Raw genomic sequence first — 23,781 nt, forward strand, 5'->3', positions numbered from 1 at the left:
AGACTTGAGGGCTTTCACTGTGTCCTTGTTTTCAGCTGTGATTTGGTTGATTCTCATTTAGTATTTAAGCAATGCATAGCTCACATTGTTCCGTTTTTGCTTTATTTTGCTGAAGCTGAATCCGGTAACCGGTGCTCTTTAGTTTACTTCTACCCTGGCTCCTGTTGAAACAAATAAGCCAACACTGATTTTGGTAAGGTGCTTTATCATGAGTTGTATGCTGTCTTTTGGATGCCACTGCATCTTTTTCCAGTTTTGAAGATGCTTAGAGCTGGGTTAGGTATTACATACGTTATATGTTTTTCGCTTTCTGTTCAACTTGCAGTTTCTAGGTCTTGGACCTAGGAAACAAAGACTCCTCTGATAGGTAAGGTAATTTGGCCTAATTGTGAGGTGAAAGTACCTTTGAAGTCGGTATTTCGTTTTTAGCGCTGCAGCTCAGCTACTGTAAGAGTAATATTTATATGTATGTAATGTCTTTGCTTGCATTTGTGGATATGTATGTACAGTACCGGGTGTTTCGAAATTAGAGCCCCCCCCCCTCCACAGAACAAATGGAAAGTTATGAAGTTTTCTGCTATAGCCTATCTCCAAGTACATTATTTTAAGTTTCTATTAAGCTATTTTTCACTATACAATTCTTGTATTTTCAGACTGAGTGACGGAGTTAGATACAGCCATGGCTAACGACTCGTAGGAAATCAGATGGATTGATCGAATCCAGGCTATAACCTTCAAAGAGGCCAGGGATGCTGGCGCATCCTTCATTTCATGTTCCTGGATAGCTAAATACTTTAAAAGAGATGAATCCTTTGTTAAAAGAAACTGGAACAAAAATCCACATGACTGTCATCACGAAAAGAGTGAGAATCTTGGAAGGCCTGAAGTCCTTTCTCAGGAGTCAAAAGACATCATAGCTGAGGCAGTGGGTAGACCAAGAAAGTCTTTATGTAAATTGGCACCTGAACTAGAGACAAAAAGGAGAAAGAAGAGAAGTTATAGTGCTGTATATTGTGAGTTGAAAAAATCTGGTATCAAGCCATTTCATGTTATCAGCAAGCCCAACATCACTCAGCAACAGAGAGAAGACCGTGCATAGTTGTGGTACATTTCTTAAAGACTGGGATGAAGCTGACTTTCTCCATGTTGCCACATCAGATGAATTCTTCATTTACACAGTCAGGAAGCCAAATCATAAAAATGACATCATTTGGGCTGCAAATTTGGATGATAGCGATGACATGCACTATCGCCAAGTTGTGAAATTTCCTGAGTATGTGGGAATTTTTCTCTGTTTCACAGCCAAACGGTTAATGTGGATCATCAAAGAAAAAGGACAGTCATGGAATGGCGAATACTTCAGAGAAACTGTTCTTACTGGTGGAGTATTTCCTTTCCTCAAAGATCCTGAAAATGTGTTATCTGTTGAAGTCACATTCTTGATAAGGCACCATGTTTCAAGGCTCTTCAGACACAGGAGCTGCTTCAAAACAGTGGTATCGATTTCTTGTTGTCGAGTGAATTTCCAGGTAGCTCCCCTGACCTTAATGTGTGTGAAAACATTGTTAGTATCTTAAAGGATGGTGTTGAAGCGTGCACAGTGAACTATGATGGTATACCAAGCCTCGACGACCTGCGAAGAGAGGTGACCGAAGTGCTCAGGGAAATGAGTTTGAGTTTCAGCTTTTTTGCGATTTACTGAAATCATACCCCACGAGAATGCAGGCTGTGGTACAGGCAGATGGAGGCCACACAAAATATTAATGACTCAGAGAGAAACTTGAATAAATACTTGTTCTGAATTACTTTTGTCTTTGTCCATATCAGTTTTAGTTTATGCTGTAGAGGAGGGGGAGCTCTAATTTTAAAACATCCTGTATATGTGTATACGTATGTAGATATAATGATGTCTGCTCTGTCTACATCCCCCCCCCCAGTTTTGTAGGCTATGTTATAAGGCATATAGGTAAAAAATCAACATAAGCTACAATACATTAGCTAAGCAAAACCATGTTTACTATAGCGTAGACTAGGGTAACATAGGCCTAAATGCCATAGTTTAGGCTTTCATACCTAAGAATAAATACTGGCCTAATATGGCTTCGTGGCCAAGTTTTAGATAAATCAGTCTGTAACAGACAAATAGTACACTTAAGATATGATGATGATAACAGTTATATTAGTCCTGAAGATGATAGACCTACTTCCGAGGCTAATGGGAGGAATGTCTTATTCCTTTTGCAACTCTGTTGTAAAGTAACTGAATCAGTTATGTAAAATCATGTAGGTAACCCTGCTCAAACATTAGTAGCTGCTTTTGACAGTGGTCCATCATTGCCTACTTAACCCCTAAGTATTAAGGCCATTATCTTAGATGGCTCGAATCCAGAGGTTTAGAAATTCTTAGCACTACCTTTGAAGTCTTCCCTCCAGGGTCTAGACCCCTACAGCCTTTTTTGCACCAAATTTCCATGTAGAATTTCCCAATTTTCTCTTGAGTTCTTCTTCAGTAGAGTTCTGGCTCACATTCTCAGTGAAAATTTCTCACATGTAACCTTAACTAAAGTTTTGAACTCCCAGTTCAAGTAGGCTGTGTGGATCCTCAGAAGGCCATGTGCAGATTTTCAGAAGTGTCTGGCAAATTGTCAAGTAGAACATTTGGTAGTGAGGTTCTCAGGGAAAGGTACTTTGTACTTTTGTTATATGTTACCCCTATCAAATTCCTAATATCCTTCTGCCACACTCCTCACACAGAAAAGTTCAGAGTTGGGAAGGGTAGTTTGGATAGTTGGTATGCAACAAGGACATCAAGCCATGGGCATGTCCTGTCTCAACAAGTTCATTCATATTACTCCCTTTTTAGTAAGTCATTCAGTTTGGTCCTGGTGGCTTTTCAGAAGGGCAAAGGATAAGTTCGGTCAACATGTAGGACACGTACTTCCACTTCCCGGTACTCCTTCAGTCGAAGTAAAGTACTCTCCTGTGAGTTGAAGTCTTAGCAGTTTGGAATCTTCTGCTTGGTATCAGAGAACTGTAGTTCTCCCATATTTGGACGACTTGTTTCATTTCACACCAATCTGTTATGATGAGAATTGTTTTATGTCTAGCCCTAGGAGTTGACATTTTGTCAAGGTTGACTATCTATGCTTTTCTAACCCAGTCAGTCATTTATCTGGGGATGAGGATCAACTGTCTCTTGTTGAAAGTTTTTTTCCAACAGACAAAGGATAACAATTTTCTACCACTGTTGAGAACTATATGCATTGGCCTATAGACCACAAGAACCTTTACACTGTCCTCATATGTCTCAGAGGCAGATTGAGGGGCCATTCTGAGAAAACATTTGATGTCAGGAAGTGGAAGCGTAAACATCCTATAGCTTTTGGCAGTCTAGAATAGTCTTATGCAAGTCTTGATTCTTACATAAGACGACAAGGAGATACAAAACCAAGCAATTGTCCATACCTAAGGGTCAGAGCCAACTTGGGCCCTACAAAGCTGGAGATCCAATTCAGGACGGCATCCCTCCTCTTCAGCACCAGATTAGCCCACAGGTTTGCCATCTGGTGGGCCAGGTAGGAGATAGCCCTACCTCCAGACTGGCAGACTCCCTAAGACAGACTCCTCTCCATGGGTGATCAAACCTGAGGAGGCGGCTACCTTGGAAATTGTGAAGGACCACAGATCCAACCAGGAGACTACTTGGAATAAAAGTTAAGTATACCTTAGTTTAACCAGACCACTGAGCTGATTAACAGCTCTCCTAGGGCTGGCCCGAAGGATTAGACTTATTTTACGTGGCTAAGAACCAATTGGTTACCTAGCAACAGGACCTACAGCTTATTGTGAAATCCAAACCACATTATAGCGAGAAATGAATTTCTATCACCAGAAATAAATTCCTCTAATTCTTCATTGGCTGGCCGGAGATTTGAACGCGGGCCCCGCAGAGTGCTAGCCGAGAACGGTACCGCCCAGTCCAACGAAGAACTGACTACCTGGAATGCTGCCATGGCAGTAGCCTCTAAGTTTACTGCCTCTTACTGCAAGAGAGAGAGCCCTTCCACAGTAAGTTGCTGCAGTGACAGACCCAGGCCTAGAACCAGGTCTGGGTCAACCTGCTTAGTAGGCAAAGACCTCTCTGAGGGCATATAAAAATGCTTCTGGTGAGGCAGAGGAGGAGGAAGTAACTTCTCTGAATGATTTGAGCGATGTGAATTCTCCTGCCCAGAGACCAGGGAATTCACCTGCTCGAGTACTCCTTCGGAAAGGTTGGACCACGGCAGCCCCAACGAAGCTTTGGGTTCCTTCTTAGGATCCAAGAAAGATTTGAGGCGTGACAGACGATCCCCTGAACTGGCTGTGGCCCCTTCCTGAGATCGTTGTGCTGACGAATCAGTGTAATGATCTCTGCAAAGGTCGTCTGTATCTCAAGGGTGTCCGAGTCCTTGAGAAGAGGACCCTTGAGTCATTCCAGGGCACGGTCCTCTTGATCCACTCTCCCTGCAGGAGGGAGAACCTCGGCAGACCCCTTTGATCCAACCTCAACCACTTGGGCATATGTCTGAGTCAGTCCGAGAACTGAACCCGGAGTGTGGGCCTTCATGGTAGGACTTCATTGGCAAGAAGCATTCCCATTAGAGCCCCTCCTGTCTTATTCAGGCCTCCCAGTGTAACCCCAGGAGATTGAGGGGATAGATGATGGGGATCGAGTACTCCTTCCTGTCCTGTCGGAAGTACCGGCAGGAGAGAAATGCCTTGAGCGATCACCAACCCGCAGTGGCGATGGCTCCACGGGTCTAGGAGAGCACCTACGCTTGCGAGGCGAATCGCTGTCCCAGGGAGAGCATAGAGGTTCACGCAAACGTACCTGAAGGCTTTTGTCAGGTGAGCGGAGTCAATCACACGAATGTGAATGAGGGCTGGCCAGAGGAGAGCGATCGCGTACTCCCGGGCGTGAACTTGCGCCGTCCTCATGACGTGCTCCAGTCTTCTTCGAGGTCCATGCCTCCTGATGAGAAGACTGAGGAGGGCATCTTTGGGTGCTCGGACCCTCAAGTCCGGAGCACTAGGTTGGGAACCTGGCCAAGCATTCAATGAAGTACCTGCAGGAGTTGAAGAAGCACCTGCATGCTTCGACACCTGCTCTCATCCTGTGCCTGAACCAGACCAGGGAGGAGGCTCTCCAGTACTGGTTTGGGGTACTTGAGGTTTCAGTGAACACAAATACTCAGTGACTCGGATCCTGTTGAGTGCCCGAAGCTCCTGAATCTCATCCTGGACAATCAGTGGAAGTTCCTCCTACCTGTGTCCAAAGAAACTTGGGAGAAGGCAGGCACAGTACCAGTCTTGGAAGAAGACTTCCTAGAACTGGTTCCAAGAGCGTGGGCCTTGGAGACTCGCAGACTCAAGGCTCCCGAATTGTGAGACCATGGCAAGGTACACGAAACGGCCCCTGAGTCCGAAGACTGGGGAGAGTCAATGGGAGATCCCACTGCCACTTCTGTGGAGGGAGGTAGTCCCTTAGAAGCCCTGAGACGGGACTTCTTTTTGGGGGGAAGCAACCTTCTGCTTCTTTGGCTAGCAAGTGTTGGAAGAAGGGGAGGAGGCAGCAAAAGACGAAGACAAAGATGACGACAACACGTTACGAGACCTCTACTTCGATTTCTTCTTCCTGGACATCATCTTCTGGATCGCGGTCAGCAGGCAGTCGACTAAAATTGTCTGTTGGGTGCCGAGTGGACGTACCGTACGTCGACTACAAAAAATTTCAACCTTTGGTCAACTTTGACTCGACCGAAATGGTCGAAAAACGCAATTGTAAGCTAAAACTCTTACATTCTAGTAATATTCAATCATGTACCTTCATTTTGCAACAAACTGGAAGTCTCTAGCACAATATTTCGATTTATGGTGAATTTTTGAAAAAACTTTTCCTTATGCCCGCAGGTAACTAGGCCGAAAATTTCAGAAATTCTTTTGTCATTTTGTCGTAATTTTTGCACTATTCTATATTAGCCGTTACATAAAGTTTTATATATGAAAATGTGCACAATTTCATGTGCAATACAACAGAAAATAACTCATGGTTGTAGCTTTTATCAGTTTTGAAATATTTTCATATAAATCACGATAACTGCCAAAATTTCAACCTTCGGTCAACTTTGACTTGACCGAAATGGCAATTGTAAGCTAAAACTCTTACATTCTAGTAATATTCAATCATTTACCTTCATTTTGCAACCAATTGGAAGTCTCTAGCACAATATTTTCGATTTATGGTGAATTTTTGAAAAAAACTTTTTCCTTACGTCCACGCCAGAAATTCTTTAAATCACGTTGTCGTAATGTTTGCACTATTTTATATTAATCGTTACATAAAGTTTTATATATGGAAATGTGCGCAATTTCATGTAGAATACAACAGAAAATAACTCATGGTTGTAGCTTTTATCAGTTTTGAAATATTTTCATATAAATCACGATAACTGCCAAAATTTCAAGCTTTGGTCAACTTTAACTCGACTGAAATGGCCAAAAACGCAATTATAAGCTAAAACTCTTACATTCTAGTAATATTCAATCATGTACCTTCATTTTGCAACAAACTGGAAGTCTCTAGCACAATATTTCGATTTATGGTGAATTTCTGAAAAAAATTTTTCCTTACGTATCTTGCGGTAACGTAACTCGGCCGAACATCTCAGAAATTCTTTCGTCATGTTGTCGTAATGTTTGCATCGTTTTACATTAGTCGTTACATAAACTTTTATATATGAAAATGTGCGCAATTTCATGTAGAATACAACAGAAAATAGCTCATGGTTGTAGCTTTTATCAGTTTTGAAATATTTTCACATAAATCACGATAACTGCCAAAATTTCAACCTTCGGTCAACTTTAACTCGACCGAAATGGTAAAAAAACGCAATTGTAAGCTAAAACTCTTACATTCTAGTAATATTCAATCGTTTACCTTCATTTGGCAATAACTTGGAAGTCTCTAGCACAATATTTCGATTTATGGTGAATTTTTGAAAAAACATTTTCCTTACGTCTCTTGCGGTAACTCGGCCGAACATCTCAGAAATTCTTTCGTCTCGTTGTCGTAATATTTGCACCGTTTTATATTAGTCGTTACATAAAGTTTTATATATGAAAATGTGCGCAATTTTATGTACAATACAACAAAAAATAACTCATGGTTGTAGCTTCTATCAATTTTGAAATATTTTCATATAAATCACGATAAATTGAAAAAATTTGACTTTCGGTCAACTTTAACTCGACCGAAATGGTCGAAAACTGCAATTGTAAGCTAAAACACTTACAGTGTAGTAATATTCAATCAATTAGCTTCATTTCTCAACAAACGGGAAGTCTCTAGCACAATATTTCGATTTATGGTGAATTTTTGAAAAAACATTTTCTTACGTCCAGACATTACGCATTCATGCATCATTTTGTGATAATATTTTCTCTGTGTTGCTTTGATCGTTTTAAAATTTGTTATATACCAAAATCATCGCAATTTAGTGTACAATACAACTAAAAAAAAATTAACTCATTAGCTTTAACCGTTTTGCTTACAACACGATTTGTATACAATTATATACAATTTTTTTTTTTTTAGCTGTCATATATTCCAATATTTATATATGATAATGATATTTTTTCATTTCTGATGGTTGCATACTAAACTTCAGGCAATGACAAAAAAATGAGCCAAAAATGAACTCTTAATCTTAAAAACTAAAGCGTGCTGTGATTTTTGAAAAAAGTTTTTTCCGCTTCAGCGCTAACTCACGAACGCATGCGGCATACGGGAGACGTTTTTGTAAATAGGGCTTCCGGCGTTAAAGGGTTAAGTAGATACAGTAATCACTTTTTGCATAAAGTTTTCAGTTTAAAGTTTAATAGTTGTTGTATATAAGCATTTTATTGTTTGCGGCTGCAAATGAAAAACTTGTAGCCTGCCGAAGAGTGTCGTGGACGAGAGAAAAAGAAAAGGGTTGATTTTTTTTTAAGAGTGTTTATGGAGTTTATTTTGTTACAAATATGGGAAAAAGGTAAATAAAAGGATTTTGACAAAGGAAAAATCTATTTCTGGGGAGAGACCTGTGTCACCCGGTGAAATAACCATTCAGCACTTGTTTCTAGGTAAATCCATTGCTAAACATACCAGAGAAAAGCTAAATGTCCAGCTGGAGTTACTACCCCCAGTGCGAGCTCCATGAAATGGAGTCGTGTATGTGAAAGGGTGAGATTGTCACAATCACAGGTCTCCGCCCTGTAGACATTCCCGATGTCAAAAGTCCTACCGAGTGAGGTGCCGATATAACGCCCGCACCACTCGCGGACCGACAACACACCAGCGCCACCTACATTCCATGTTAGCACCCACCACCTAGGAATGGTATTTTTAACAAGGGGGGGAAAAGGAAGAAGAGAGGTGGGTCACCGGGTGACACAGGTCTCTCCCCAGAAATAGATTTTTCCTTTGTCAAAATCCTTTTTCTGGGTTTCCCGACCTGTGTCACCCGGTGAAATAATAACAGAGAAACAAAATACCATCCTGAATAACTAAAGAAACTTGTAATGGAAAGAAATAAAACTATAATTCCACAAGAATTTTAATTATTCAAGTAGCAAAATAGATATTCCAATACATAAACTATAGTAAGGTGGGGGAACTATGTCCCGCAAGACAAGAGAACAAAAAGACATAAAACGTACTTAAAAGTTACAAACAGGGGACAATTACAAAAATTGCAACATGGTCAGGAGACAGGCTGTGAAGTATGCCTGACCCGGAGGTGATGGAAAGGGAATAAGTGAGGCAGGTAGGAGGGAGGAAAGTGACCGAATATAAAGAAAAGGAGTTAAATAGAGGAAGGAACAATGCTTCCTGCCGCCACTGTGGTGAATTTTAGAGCTTCTAGAGATTTCAAATAGTGGCGTTTGAAAACCAGGGGAGACTTCCACCCTGTATATTTTGTAAGATCCTCAAAATTCATGTGATTGAAATAATTAGTGGAGGTGGCCACCGCTCTAATGTCATGAACCTTCGGAACTGAGTCTGGGTTTGCTTGTTTAATAAAATATAAGATCTGTTGTCTGATGGCCTTCATAGAAATAGTTCCTCCACCTTCCCTTATAAACGGAGGCCCCAGAAGTTATTTAAGAGGTCCTGTCTAAATAAGCCTTTAAAGTAAAGACCGGGCATAAGGATAGGTCTTGTGGGAGGGGGACGACCTTCCAGGAGACCATCTATCTCGAGGATCTTCATTCTTAGCTAGGAATTTAAGGTGAGGGGCTAGCAACACTTCACCTGATGGAAGGAAATCGATATGATTGGGCTCTCTAGACAGGGCAGACAGCTCAAAATTCTAGCACCTGAAGCTAAACTAATTAAAAATAAGGTCTTCCTCAATAAACTTTGGAATGAACAAGATTGATTATCAGTTTCTGAGGCTAATTTAAGGACATCATTTAAGAACCAGGAAACCGTGTGTGGACGGGTTACTGGTCTCAAACGGGCACAGGCTTTAGGGATTGAAGAAAAATAAGAGTCCGCTAAGTTAATATTGAACCCGTGTAAAAATATCTTTTTCAAAGCTGATTTGGCTGTAGTAATGGTACTCGAGGCAAGACCTTTTTCAAATAAAGACCTAAAAAATGAAATTGATAGGTTCGTGGTCATTATGGTTGCTTCAGATTCTTTTAGGAAGAGTGCTAATTTCTTAACTGCTGAGTCGTACTGTCTGAGAGTGGATTCCCGTTTGTCTGATTCTAGGAACAAAGTGTTAATAGGGTCAATATTAGCATCTTTCTGAGCTGCAAACTTCATGAAATCCACAAAGCTAGGGCATTCTGAATTCTTGAGGAAGCTGACACAGTCTGAGTTTGTACTATTTGCGTCAGTTTTGGGTTGGGAATTTGTAAACACCGAAGCTTCAGCTCTAGAAGAAGCGGAAACCAGTTGCTCTTTGGCCAATTGGGAGCCACCAGAGCTACCTGGCCCTTGAATGTCCTGAGCTTGTGAAGGACTTTCAGTAACAGGTTTACTGGAGGAAACAGATAGATCCTCCGCCACTTGTTCCAATCTATTGACATTGCATCTGTGGAGTGTGCTAAAGGGTCCAGGTTGGGAGCCACATAACAGGGAAGTTTGTGGTTGCATTCTGTTGCAAAGAGATCTACTTGAGACCCGGAACTTGACTGCAAATCCAATTGAATGAAGTTTTGTCCAGGGACCATTCCGACTCCAGCGGAGTTGTCCTGGATAGGGAATCTGCAATGACATTCCGGACTCCTGCTAGATGAGTCGCAGACAGATGCCACCGGTGTTTGTTTGCTAAGGAAAATATTGCTATCATAACCTGGTTGATCCGGCTCGACTTGGAACCCCCTCTGTTTATACAATGTACCACCACTGCACTGTCCAAGACCAGTCTTATATGGATCATACTGTTTGGACGTAGCTTCTTCAGGGTTAGAAAGACTGCCATAGCTTCCAGGACATTGATATGGAACTGGCGGAACACAGTGGACCAAGTCCCCTGAACTTTCTTGTGTTGAGAGTATCCTCCCCACCTGCTTAGAGAAGCATCGGTGTGAATCACTAGTGCCGGAGGGGGAAATTGAAGCGGTACTGAATCCGATAAGCTCTTGACTGTTGTCCAAGGCCGGAGTCTCTTTTTCAAAATTGGCGGAATTAGAGACACCTTGTCTCTGAACCTGACGTTGGCTCGGCTCCGCCATACCCTGTTTATATCCTTCAGTTTGGATTTCAGTAGAAGATCCGTTACCGAAGCGAACTGAAGAGAACCTAAGACTCTTTCTTGGGTACGGCGGGAAGCTTTCTTGTTCCTGAGGAACTGTCTGGTTGCCTTGGCTATTTCTCTCCGTTTGGCCGACGGAAGAGATAGTTTGTGTGAACGTAGGTCCCACTGGATCCCTAACCATTGAAAGCGACTCTCCGGTACTGGGCGGGATTTCTCCGTTTATTTGAAAGCCTAGAGATTCCAGAAAGCCGATTACTATGGCTGTTGCTTTCCGGCATTCGTTGGCGTTGGATGCCCAAATGATCCAATCGTCCAGGTATGCAGCCAGCATGATCCCTTGAGACCGTGGTTGCTGAACTACCGTATCTGCCAGTTTGGTGAAGATTCTGGGGGTATGTTGAGGCCGAATGGCATGACTCTGAAACGAGTATGCTTGATTTCCCAGTCTGAACCCCAGATAAGAGAGAACCTTCTTCATAATCGGGACGTGATAATAAGCATCTGAAAGATCTATAGAGGTGGTTGCGGCTCCATTGGGCAGTAGGGTCCGAACCTGCGAGATTGTAAGCATTCAAAACTTGTCGCATTGAATGTAAGAATTTAGACGGGACAAGTCTAGAATTACTCTTTGTTGACTGGAACCTTTCTTTGGAACACTGAACAGACTGCCTTGGAATTTCAAGTGTCTCGCTTTCTTTATTGCCCTCTTTTTGTAATAGATCTTTCACAAAGTCCTTCAGAGCCTTGGACGGTGATTGATGGAACCTGACGGGGAGGACTTCTGCACCAACTCCACCCCAGTCCTTTGGAGACTATGCTCTGGGCCCAGGGACTGAAGTTCCACTGGTCCCGAAAATGATACAACCTCCCGCCTACCTGAGATATCTCACTGGGGGGAGATGGTCTGCCTCCTCTGGAGCCTCTGCCTCCCCTTCCTCGGAAGGAGGAGCGAGGTGCTCCCCTGCTTCTGTAGTATCCTCTGGCCCTAGTTCCCCTTGCATTCTGGATAGACCGAAATGCCCCCTGGCTTTCATATGAAGCATTGAAAGCAGGGGGAGAAGCATACGAGGGGGCAGCGAGAGACTGAGGAGCTGGCTGAACCAGCACATATTGAGGCTGAGCGTGCGAGGTTGAAGGCTGGCCAGGTGCGGGGACCTGGACAGCCTGCAAGACAGTCTGAGCAGGGAGCCGTTTAAACTTTTTGAATTTCTTACCGGACTTAGGATGGGGTCCGGCGGGCTCCGTTTGCTTACGCTTGTAAGGCAGGCCCCAATGGGAGCGGAGACTCTGATTGGCCCTAGTTGCTTCAGCTAGGACCGCACCAACCTCTTCTTGAGGGAAGAGATTAGCTCCCCAGATGGAGCTCTTCATAAGCCTGTTAGGCTCATGACGGATGGAAGCTGCCGAAAAGATGTGCTTCCGGCAGTTCATCCGGGCCGTGATGAAGTCGTAAAGGTCCTGTTGAAAACTCGCCAAGAGAGATTTCGTCAGGACCTGAAACAAAGTGTCTTCGCTGTAGACCACTGACATTGCCTCCGCCAAAGTCAGAGAGTTTAAGGACCTGCTAAGCATTTCCTTAGTCTCAGCTTCAGCCTTCAGGAGCGAATCCGGGATCTTAGGGAGTTGCTCGCTGAACAAATTAGAGGCGCAGTCAGGGTCGAGCCGAGTCACTGTGAAAGTGGCCGGGGCTCCTTCCCAAAACTCAGAATCTCTGGGGAAGACAAGAGAGGTGGGATCTGTCTCCCGGAGATGAGGAAGGGGTTTACCCTCCATGCACGCTTGGCTAGTGAGGGAAGCCACTTTTGAAGTGCAAGGGTTAGGGAGAATTTCTCCCAAAGAGAACATTGTAAAGGCACCCTTGGCCGGAGTGAGTTTGGTGTTCTCTGCTTGCCACTCCGTTAAAGTTCGAAGCAGAGACGACTGAGCTTGGTCCCTCGGGAAGATGACCGTCTCCTTTGGGACCTTGTTGGAACGGATCCACGCCTCCTCTGTAAGCCTGGCAAAACCGGGATAAGGAGGTTCCAGACCGGGAGGGAAGAATTCAAGTTCCTCCAGCCTGCAAGTGCCTAGGCCCTCAATTGTCAGAGTACCTTCATGCTGAGGAGCATAAAGGGTCAGTCGCCAAGGGTTCCCCTTATCGAAGGGAGGAAGGCTGGAGGTGTCCGGGACGGAGAAGGGTCTGGCGGCCGCTCCGCCACTCATGAACCCCGAGATTAAGTTCCCTTGGGACTTAACCTGCTGCGACAGGGAAAGCACGGAAGCATTGGATGATGAAAGCTGAGAGGAGAGTTGCGACAGCTTGTCGTCAACTCTCTTGTCGAGCTTCTGCATAAGAAGCTCGGCAAATGTTTCTGCATCAAAGGAAGGAGGGGGTGGAACCTCCTTGCTTTGTTTTGTCCATGAACCCTTACCAGAAGTAGAGGCCTTGCTCGTGGACGGCACAGGACTAGGAGTCCGTGATGCCTTGAGGGAACCCGGAGCGGACTTTCTGGGTTTTAAGGTCTCATTCTTGATAGATTTGACCTTAGGGACGGTAGACCTTGCACCGTCCATAAGGCAAGAAGGATTTCACGAATCCCCTGAAAGAGGAAGCAGAAGAAGAAGGAGAACTAAAGAGATAGTCACCTGCCTCACTTACCCCCTTACCTGCTTGGAGATCCAGGTCCACGTTCATGGGCTCCAAGTTCAAAATTAAGGGGCCGCAACGTCTTGGTGACCTCTCCCGCATGCGGCTCGTCTTCCTGGGAGGGTTGAGTCATTTCCCGGATCCCAGCGATCAAAGGGGCGGCTACCTCATCCGCAACTGAGGCTGAGATCCAGGCGCGAGAAGAGAACGCTGCAGATGTCTTTGGAAAGAACGTAGGGTTTCCCTGCCCGACGTTCCTCCCGAGCCGCTGACCCAGGACTTAAGGGTCAAAAAGCGAAGAGTCACGAGAGCTGCGGTCAATCTGAAAGAAGGAGAATGTCAACTAACCAAATCTCCTAGAAGACTAATATCTTCCAATTATCCATAAGAGACAAAACTCAAAAGAAAGTATGAATCGGAAAAGGAAAATCTAACTTACCGATTCATCCAGAACCCGCTCGTAAAGAGCGTAGCACACCTCACAGCCATCAGGGTGCCAGACGACCAGGTCCCCCACGTGGAAGGCGCACCCGGAGTGGGACCTGCAGACCTCATGTCCACTCGCCTGCTGGAGGACTGCCGTGCACCCCTGCTCCTGACAACGAACCATCTGCAGATGGACAAGTACATGAGTATGCTGATAAGGCCGCCAGAGTAGGGTGCCGGAGCAGTGTCTTAGGATAATAAATTAACTGGGCATGTAAAAGGACCAGATAGACCCCACCGGAACATACCGGAATGATAAGAGGTCTACTAGACCATACATGATCAATAAAATAATACAAAACAAAGGGACTGCCGGAGTTAATCCGGAGAAACAGGGAGGTCCCGTTGAAAAATGCGTCAACAAAATTAAAAACAACAATACATATACAGTGAACGGTTAACTTATGATTAAGCTTTAAAAAAGTTTCCCCTTGTAGGCGGGGGAGTCACGTTACCCTGATATAGTGACGGCGGAGGAGGTGTGGTGAGCTCCGACCGACCATACACCATACCCACCGGAGTGGTATAAGAAATGAGAGCAACGAGAAAGCCCGACTACTAGCGGAAAATGCAAAATTAGACTAGTCAACGAAAGATAGATACTTGGGAAAGGGACAAGTTCTAAATGAATAGAACGGAGGATAACGTCAGTGACATGTGAAAATGAGGCAGAAGACAGTCAGGTGGAAAACTCTAACTGGCTACATGCACAAAAATTTTTCCCCGCGAGGCGACGGTCTACGAGAACGACACCCTGGCTGGGGGAAAACAACACACTGACGCTAGGGAAGGGAGGGGGACAGGCCAAGGGAGGGGGACCAGTAGAGACGGCCAGGGGGTGAGTGAGCACTCCCCGGACGTCATGAGTCCCACCCCTTCTCTCTCCCGAGAGGTCGAACATGTACGAACGACTAACCGAGAGAAGAGAGGATAGGGGACCCTCAAAGGCCAAAGTGCGCAAGGAAAGGTAAAAAGCGATGGTGGCCAGGAGTGGGGAGGCACCCCCGGACACCACACAAGTTCTCGACAGGGTGCCGACCGGGTAAGGTCGGAAATCCTGTGTAGAGAGAACAGGGGGGAACCAATCAATGCGGAGGAAGGGGTGTAGGCTATTAACGTGGGATCAGGGCAAAGCTCTCAAACCTTGGTAAGTTAACAAAATATGTGAAAACAACCAAGGGAAAAGAGCAGGGAGGCAGGGGAAGGTGGTAGGAGAGGGGGATACACATGAAGCTGGAAACTGTCCCGAAGGTGCGGTCTGGACAAGGGTAGGCTACGTAAGAGACCCTTGCTATTCCAGCTTAAACTTACTAGGACTCAGTAGCCCAAACGGAAAGGCCGAAATAGGGAGAGGGAGGAAACGCAGGCCAAACACCTCCAGCCGAACAACAACCAAAGAGAAGCGCCAACCATGAGGCCCTCCTACACACCTAACCTTCACTTCCAAGGGAACAGATCGCTAATAGCCTAACCCTAGGCTAACCTAACACAGCTGCCCAGCGGTCAGAGAGGTAGCTCAGGAGGGAAACGGTATCTAACAGACTAGCCTAAATAGTTAACATCACTAAGGTGTAAAAAGAAATAAATCAAATAATAAAAGACACGTGAGAAGGGAGAACCAAACCCAACGCGATATGAGCGCGGAGGGAAAATGGCCGACCTTCACAAAATAAACAATGAAAATAATTTGTAAATATCTAAAGCATCCGTGCGCAAGGCGTAAAATAAACCTAATAAGCATAACTGTACCATCTCAAATAATAAACCCACGAGCTGGAGGAGGTGAGGGTCCAAAATAAAATCCATATAAAACTGGTTAAAGAGCGGATAGGCCCGAGGGGGAAACTCGTAGCCTAAGCGACAAGGACTCGCACATCCCCAGGGAAGGGTAACAGAATTAAATAATGAATTAAGCCACTATGAATATCTGGATAAACATAAGGCACAAAAAACATAAATAAAAGGCAGGGGAGCGAAGCCCCGATAAAAACCCCGTACTGAGACTGAAGGTCACATGAGGCCGGGAGGAAGGCGATCAAGGCGGGCGTTATAAATCCCACTAATTACAAAATTAGAGGGAAATAAGGAGCCTCAACCGCCTAAAATAAAATAAAGAGATGGTACTCAACTTAGGTGATGACGAATCCTGGGATGAAGCCATGATACCAGAAAATAAGGCACAAAAAAGGCACACAAAGCAAAAAGCTACCAAAAGCGATGCGTGCTAAAAATGGAATGAAGGTGGCGCTGGTGTGTTGTCGGTCCGCGAGTGGTGCGGGCATTATATCGGCACCTCACTCGGTAGGACTTTTGACATCGGGAATGTCTACAGGGCGGAGACCTGTGATTGTGACAATCTCACCCTTTCACATACACGACTCCATTTCATGGAGCTCGCACTGGGGGTAGTAACTCCAGCTTGACATTTAGCTTTTCTCTGGTATGTTTAGCAATGGATTTACCTAGAAATAAGTGCTGAATGGTTATTTCACCGGGTGACACAGGTCGGGAAACCCAGAAATTGCATTTTGCATAAATTTTTCAGTTTAAAGTGTGATGGCTCTTGTTTATAAGCATGGTGTTTATGGCTGCAAATGAAAAATATGTAGCCTACCGAACTAAGTGTTGGGTATGAGAGAAAAGAGGGTTTCTTTTTTTGTTTTTAAATTTTCTTTTGTTAGAAATATAGGAAAATAAGGTAGCTAATTGCTCTTTGCATAAGGTTTTCAGTTTAAAGTGTGATGGTTGTAGTTTATAAGAATATTAAGTGTTTACCACTATGCAGTATTGACAGTGTTAGGTGACGAAGGGTAGGGAGTTGCCCTTGCACACCCCTAGATTCTTTTTGCTCGCCATTACCCGGATATTGACATTAATCAATGGGCCCTTGACTCTATTGATCAGATAATTGAGGGATTTCTTTTTCTTTTTCTCATAATGTACAGCTATGTACATAAATATGGAAATTTAAAATAGGCTGTTAACATTTCTCAGTAGTTAAACATAGCATGACTTCAACAAAAGCCAGAAATTGCTAAATTCTGAATCTGAATCTGGTTGTATCGATGTGGAATGGCCGGTGGGAAAATTTTAGTTGTTGACAATGGGGATGCTGCTTTGGTGGTCATTATTGATTGGCTGGCTACTTTTCTGCATAAACCAGGTAATGAGTTATGGTTAATGGTCCCCTGGCCCAATTCGCAATCACTGCCTAATTTGGGTGGGGATGGCCAAGAGTAATTCATGTATTTAGTTTGTAAAGGCATTTCATCCTAGGGATGAAGTCCTGATCAGTTGTATTAGTATCAGGAGATTTAGTTGCTGTGGAAGGTTTCCAAATACAGGTTTACAATTCCTTATCTGAAACCCTTGGTGTCAGCTGTGTTTCAGTTTTTAGATTCCAGAACTGAAGCATGCTTCATAAATACACCTAACACATTTTATTTCCAACAAAAACTTTCTGTAAAACTCAAAAATATACAGCATCAAAAACCTTAGTATATATACTCATGTATCATCCAATTTTTTGTATCATGCAACCCTTAAAATATCCCCAAACCATGGTTTCATCATTTATATTGTATTGAGTATAGTACAGTACATACATTCAGCCAGGCTTACCATGCTTGTGGCATGTCTAATAATTAATTGCTATTTCTTATAATTAACAACCACCTACTGTTTTATGCAGAACACTGGCCTTCACACACCAAGAACTGACATGAGCAACCAAATAGAGAAACAGCTGCTTGCCAATGTTAGTTACCATAACCAGCACATATTTATTAAGAGTTACTTTACAGTTCTGGTTTGTTAAAAAGTGCCAATTCTCAATGATGATTTCCATAAGCAAAAATAAAATACATTTTAATTTATCCATCATGCAATGGAGGTCTTAAGGATACATACCAGTAAATTTAGTATGCAGATTGCAGGCTGCAAAACATTTTAGAGTAGGCAAAAGAAATTTCCAAAATGGCAAAATCACACTTTTACTTCATTTAAAATTTGCTGCATTTATAAATATAAGTGGCATTTTTAAAACTCAACTTTGTAAATTTACCAGACAATTGTATCCGAATTGTGCTGAGGTGTAGTACTCAGTCAGTTGACTAAAAAATGTAACATTACCAGAATGCAAGTGGAACATGTCACATGGCATGAGGCAAATGGCGGCCTCAGTGAGATAAAACAGGAATATACGTCCGCTCGAAATGGCTCTTAGTAGCAGAATGGGTCAGTTTCCTGGCCATGCTTCTCTAAACTGGGCCGGGGTTGCCTCAGGGCAACTTTCACAAGATGGCAGCAGCTGCGTGCGCCACTCCCAGTAAGCCTAAAAGCACAGAGATTGGGTTAAAGGAGGGGTTATTGAGAGGGATGTGTGCTGGATTGGATGCCATTGCACCATTGCACTCCCATTGTGCTGTTCGGCCATCCTACTTGAATTCGCTTATTAGGTTAAGCCCAGTGGCCCATAAGATAGCCCCCCATTTAAGCAGAGATTCTGTCCTAAATGGGACGGAAATTCTGTAAGAACAGGGTTAACCTGTGTGTCTCTTAAGCAAGGTAAAGGGGAAGTTTTGGCTGGCTGGCCATTGCTGAATACTCTCTCAGTGTCATAAAATAACAATACTTAATGCTAAGAAGAATGTGCCTGTATTTATTTAAATGAAGTACTGTCTGTGGGGTAAATTTTAAAACCTGAATATTAAGTTAGCTCTACACAAAGGTCACAAAGTTGAACTAACTGAATTCCACACAGATTCAAGCTAACACAGCACTTTCAAAGTGATAAACTAGCTCACATGTGAGTGATATATCCCAAAGGTAAATAAATATGTTAAATATAAGTGGTAATGCTGAGCTGTATCCCAAAATTTAGTAATAATAATAAAAATAAAGTTAAATATACTACAACTGGGTATTGCAACTGAATCTCTCACAAGTAGGCAAATAAACTTTTTCAAACATGGGCATGCTGGGATGCAACAAAATACACAGGGAACGAGGACATGTCCTCAGCTGTCTGCTAGAGAACAGACTTTACTAATTACAAAAATAAAAATGATTCTTAGATTCGCACAAGCCATTTCAGGGCTACAGGTCAGGAGACAACCTAGGCATCCTTCTCTGGGCAAGGTGTCAGGATTGCTCTTCTAAAATAAGGCACTGTTATAGGACACAAGTGCCATGAGAGCTCGGTGGCTCTGTTAACTACCTGGGCCTGCTACGCCCCTTACTTCTCTTTCTTCTTGATTCCTTTTGCCCTTTAGGCTGAGATCTCCAATCAGGGACCTGGATACACAGCTCCAGAGGAGTCTGAGAACACCCTTGAGTCAAGTTTGGGCCTGCAATAAAACTACCCTTGGGACCTACACCTCAGTTGACTGTAGGTGTTACATCAACTGACAAAACAGGCACTGACTTGGCCATTGCCTCGGCTGCTGCATCAATCCAGGCAGCGGTGTTTCCAACTAATGCTGCTAGCTTGTATGGCATGGCCTCCACATCATTGACCAGCTGCGAAGAAGAAGAGGTGACTGTAGGTGCGAGAGGCTCGCAGATTGCAAGAGGACAAGCTCCTGCTGTGATCAGGGGAATCCATAGAAGATCCCACCAAGTCTTTGGGCTGGTTCTCGGCCAGACACTGGTAGCAGGGTCAGACCAGCGAATTGGGTGTGCACACTGGTACTGGCACTGAGACAGGCTCAGGCACTGGATTTGGAGAAGAGATGTCGGTGGCCTCGGGCCATCCAAATTGGTACATTTTACAAAGAACCAGGATCTGGCTCTGGTGTGGGCTCAACGACCAGACTGGGCAGAACACTACACTGGCCAGGCACAGGCACTGGCTGTGGCTCAACGGCAGGGCGGAGTGATCCTCAGTGCCTGATGGAGACTTGGTAGGGGCAGGACCCGTGGAAGGCCCAGGAAGGGGCTCTGGAGAGAGATCCCGTCCTAGGAGGAGGTCATAGTCGCCAGGAATCTTAGTGGCTACTCCCAAAGTACAAATCCAACTTCTGCGGGGCCTAGTGACCCTCAGTCGGACCGTCAGGAGTGTCAGCCTCCAACCGTTAATGCCTGAAATAGTTACAAACTTGCTGTCTTCAATGGTGGGTACCTTGTCTCACCTTACAAGGGAGATTTGAGTGCCGGTGTCTCTAAATGCAGACCTGTTGAGAGCAATAACAGCCTCAAGGAGGCAACAAAAATAGACCCTTCAGCTGGGGCTCCTAATGAGGATGAATGAGTGGCCACCAGAGCAAGGATGACAGCAGATTTCCTTCCAGGTCAATCCTTAAAATTTGGGGAATGCCCGTACTGCTTACAAGTGTGACAATAAACCTTGCTAGAGTCTCTACGAGGAGCGGTTATGGTCTGGGTAGGCTGGGAGTTCTGGTTAGATGGGAGGCTTGGATACAGCTCCCCCTTTAGCTTTGGACTGGGCTTCTACATGGCCTATTTTCTTGCAATAAGTACATACAGGTGGATTTGAGAGGTTCCCATTCTTCGGTCAGACAGACAAGACAGTGGGGTCAGGTGGAACTATGCACCTATGGCAGGTGCTGGAGGATGGGTGGTATGTCTCATAATCATCAGCCAGGTGGCAGCAGTTGGTAAATAACCTTGACTGTTTCTCATTAACCCTTAAACGCCAACTGGATGTATTGTACGTCGACTAAAATTGTCTGTCGGGTGCCAAGTGGACGTACGGTACGTCGACTACAAAAAGTTTTTTTAAATATTCGTGGAAAAATAGTTATAGGCCTAGTTTGCGAAAGATTTTAAATCAAGCGCCTTGAGGGATGCTGGGAGTTCACGGATCACGCTGTTGTTTTGTTTACAAGCGTTACCCAGCTGCGCATGCATGAATTTCTTTCTTCTCGCACTACAAAGCATCAGCGACGCATCTCAGAAATTCTTTTGTCACTTTGTCATAATTTTTGCACAGTTTTATATTAGTTGTTATATAAAGTTTTATATATGAAAATGTGCGCAGTTTCATGTAGAATACAAAAAAAACAACCCATAGTCGTAGCTTTTATCTGTTTGGAAATATTTTCATATAAATCATGATAAGTGCCAAAATTTCAACCTTCGGTCAACATTGACTCGACCGAAATGGTCGAAAAATGCAATAGTAAACTAAGACTCTTACATTCTAGTAATATTCAATCATTTACCTTCATTTTGCAACAAATTGGAAGTCTCTAGCATAATATTTCGATTTATGGTGAATTTTTGAAAAAAAACTTTTTCCTTATGTACGCGTGGTAACTTGGCCGAAAATCTCGGAAATTCTTGAGTCACTTTGTCGTAATTTTTGCACTGTTTTATATTAGCCGTTACATAAAGTTTTATGTATGAAAATGTGTGCAATTTCATGTAAAATACAACAAAAAACAACCCATGGTTGTAGCTTTTATCAGTTTTGAAATATTTTCATATAAATCGCGATAAGTGCCAAAATTTCAACCTTCGGTCATATTTGACTCGACCGAAATGGTCGAAAAACGCAGTTGTAAGCTAAAACTCTTACATTCTAGTAACATTCAATCATTTACCTTCATTTTGCAACAAACGGGAAGTCTCTAGCACAATATTTCGATTTATGGTGAATTTTTGAAAAAACTTTTTCCTTACCTATGCTCACGCTAACTTGGCTGAAAATCTCAGAATTTCTGTAGTCACCTTGTCGTAATGTTTGCACCGTTTTCTATTAGGCGTTACATAAAGTGTTATACATGAAAATGTGCACAATTTCATGTAGAATACAACAAAAAATAACTCATGGTTGTAGCTTTTATCAGTTTTGAAATATTTTCATATAAATCACGATAAATAGAAAAAACTCGACCTTCAGTCAACTTTAACTCGACGGAAATGGTCGAAAACTGCAATTGTAAGCTAAAAAACTTACATTCTAGTAATATTCAATCAATTACCTTCATTTCTCAACAAACGGGAAGTCTCTAGCACAATATTTCGATTTGTGGTGAATTTTTGAAAAAAAGCTTTTTCCTTACGTACGCGCGGTAACATGGCCGAAAATCTCAGAAATTCTTTCGTCACTTTGTCGTAATTTTTGCACTGTTTTATATTAGCCATTATATAAAGTTTTATGTATGAAAAGGTGTGCAATTTCATATAAAATACAACAAAAAACAACCCATGGTTGTAGCTTTTATCAGTTTTGAAATATTTTCATATAAATCACGATAAGTGCCAAAATTTCAACCTTTGGTCAACTTTGACTCGACCGAAATGGTCGAAAAACGCAGTTGTAAGCTAAAACTCTTACATTCTAGTAACATTCAATCATTTACCTTCATTTTGCAACAAACGGAAAGTCTCTAGCACAATATTTTGATTTATGGTGAATTTTTTAAAAAAACTTTTCCTTACCTCCGTGCACAGTAACTCTGCTGAAAATCTCAGAATTTCTTTAGTCACTTTGTCATAATTTTCGCACCATTTTCTATTAGCCGTTACATAAAGTGTTATACACATACATGAAAATGTGTGTAATTTCCTGTAGAATACAACAAAAAATAACTCATGGTTGTAGCTTTTATCAGTTTTGAAATATTTTCATATAAATTACGATAAGTGCCAAAATTTAAACCTTCAGTCAACTTTGACTCGACCGAAATGGTTGAAAAATGCAAGTGTAAGCTAAAACTCTTACATTCTAGTAACATTCAATCATTTACCTTCATTTTGCAACAAATTGGAAGTCTCTAGCACAATATTTCAATTTATGGTGAATTTTTGAAAAAAAATTTTCCCTTACCTCCGCGCGCGCTAACTTGGCTGAAAATCTCAGAATTTCTTTAGTCACCTTGTCGTAATTTTCGCACCGTTTTATATTAGGCGTTACATAAAGTGTTATATATGAAAACGTGCACAATTTCATGTAGAATACAACAAAAAATAACTCTTGGTTGTAGCTTTTATCAGTTTTGAAATATTTTCATATAAATCACGATAAATAGAAAAAATTCTACCTTCGGTCAACTTTAACTCAACCGAAATGGTCAAAAACTGCAATTGTAATCTAAAACACTTACAGTCTAGTAATATTCAATCAGTTACCTTCATTTCTCAACAAACGGGAAGTCTCTAGCACTATATTTCGATTTATGGTGAATTTTTATAAAAAACTTTTTTTTACGTGCGCTCGTTACGAATTCATGCATCATTTTGTGATAATATTTTCTGTGTTGCTTTGATCGTTTTACAATTTGTTATATACCAAAATCATCGCAATTTAGTGTACAATACAATGAAAAAAAATAACTCATTAGCTTTAACCGTTTTGCTCACAGCACGATTTGTATACAATTATATATGAAATTTTTTTTCGCACTCATATATTTCAATATTTATATACGATAATGATATTTTTTTAAATTTCTGATGGTTGCATACTAAACTTCAGGCAATGACAAAAAAGGAGCCAAAAATGAACTCTTAATCTTAAAAACTTAGCGTGCTGTGATTTTTTGAAAAAAACTTTTTTTCCGCTTCGGTGCTAACTCCCAAATGCCGCTGGCATACAGCAGACACTTTTGTAAATACAGGCAGTCCCCGGTTAACGGCGGGCTCGGTTAACAGCGATCCGGTTTTATGGGGCTTGTCTAGCGGCAAAAATTGGCAGTTTCGGCGCTGAATATCACTGATTTCCGCTTATCGGCGCCAATAATTGGATATTGGCACCGATACATACCTAACAGAAGAGCTGATAACCGAATATCGGCGCTTTTCGGCGCCGATAACCCCCGAAAATCGCCGAAAAAGCGTCGGAAATCGCCAATTTTTGGTTAGCAGCGATTTTCGGTTATCATCACACCCTCAGAAATGGAAACCCGCCGATAACCG

At 42.8% G+C, this 23,781-nt stretch overlaps 1 protein-coding gene across 1 annotated transcript in view; it reads left to right on the forward strand.

Moving 5' to 3' along the window:
- The window catches only part of LOC136837264 (synaptic vesicle glycoprotein 2B-like), a 406,633-nt gene that overhangs the window by 267,027 nt on the left and 115,825 nt on the right, over positions 1-23,781 (forward strand). The window contains 1 exon segment of the mRNA XM_067102003.1: positions 1,040-1,277. Coding sequence (XP_066958104.1) covers positions 1,040-1,277 — 238 coding nt within the window.

This window comes from Macrobrachium rosenbergii, chromosome 58 (genome assembly GCF_040412425.1).
Source record: "Macrobrachium rosenbergii isolate ZJJX-2024 chromosome 58, ASM4041242v1, whole genome shotgun sequence".
Lineage (NCBI taxonomy): Eukaryota > Metazoa > Arthropoda > Malacostraca > Decapoda > Palaemonidae > Macrobrachium > Macrobrachium rosenbergii.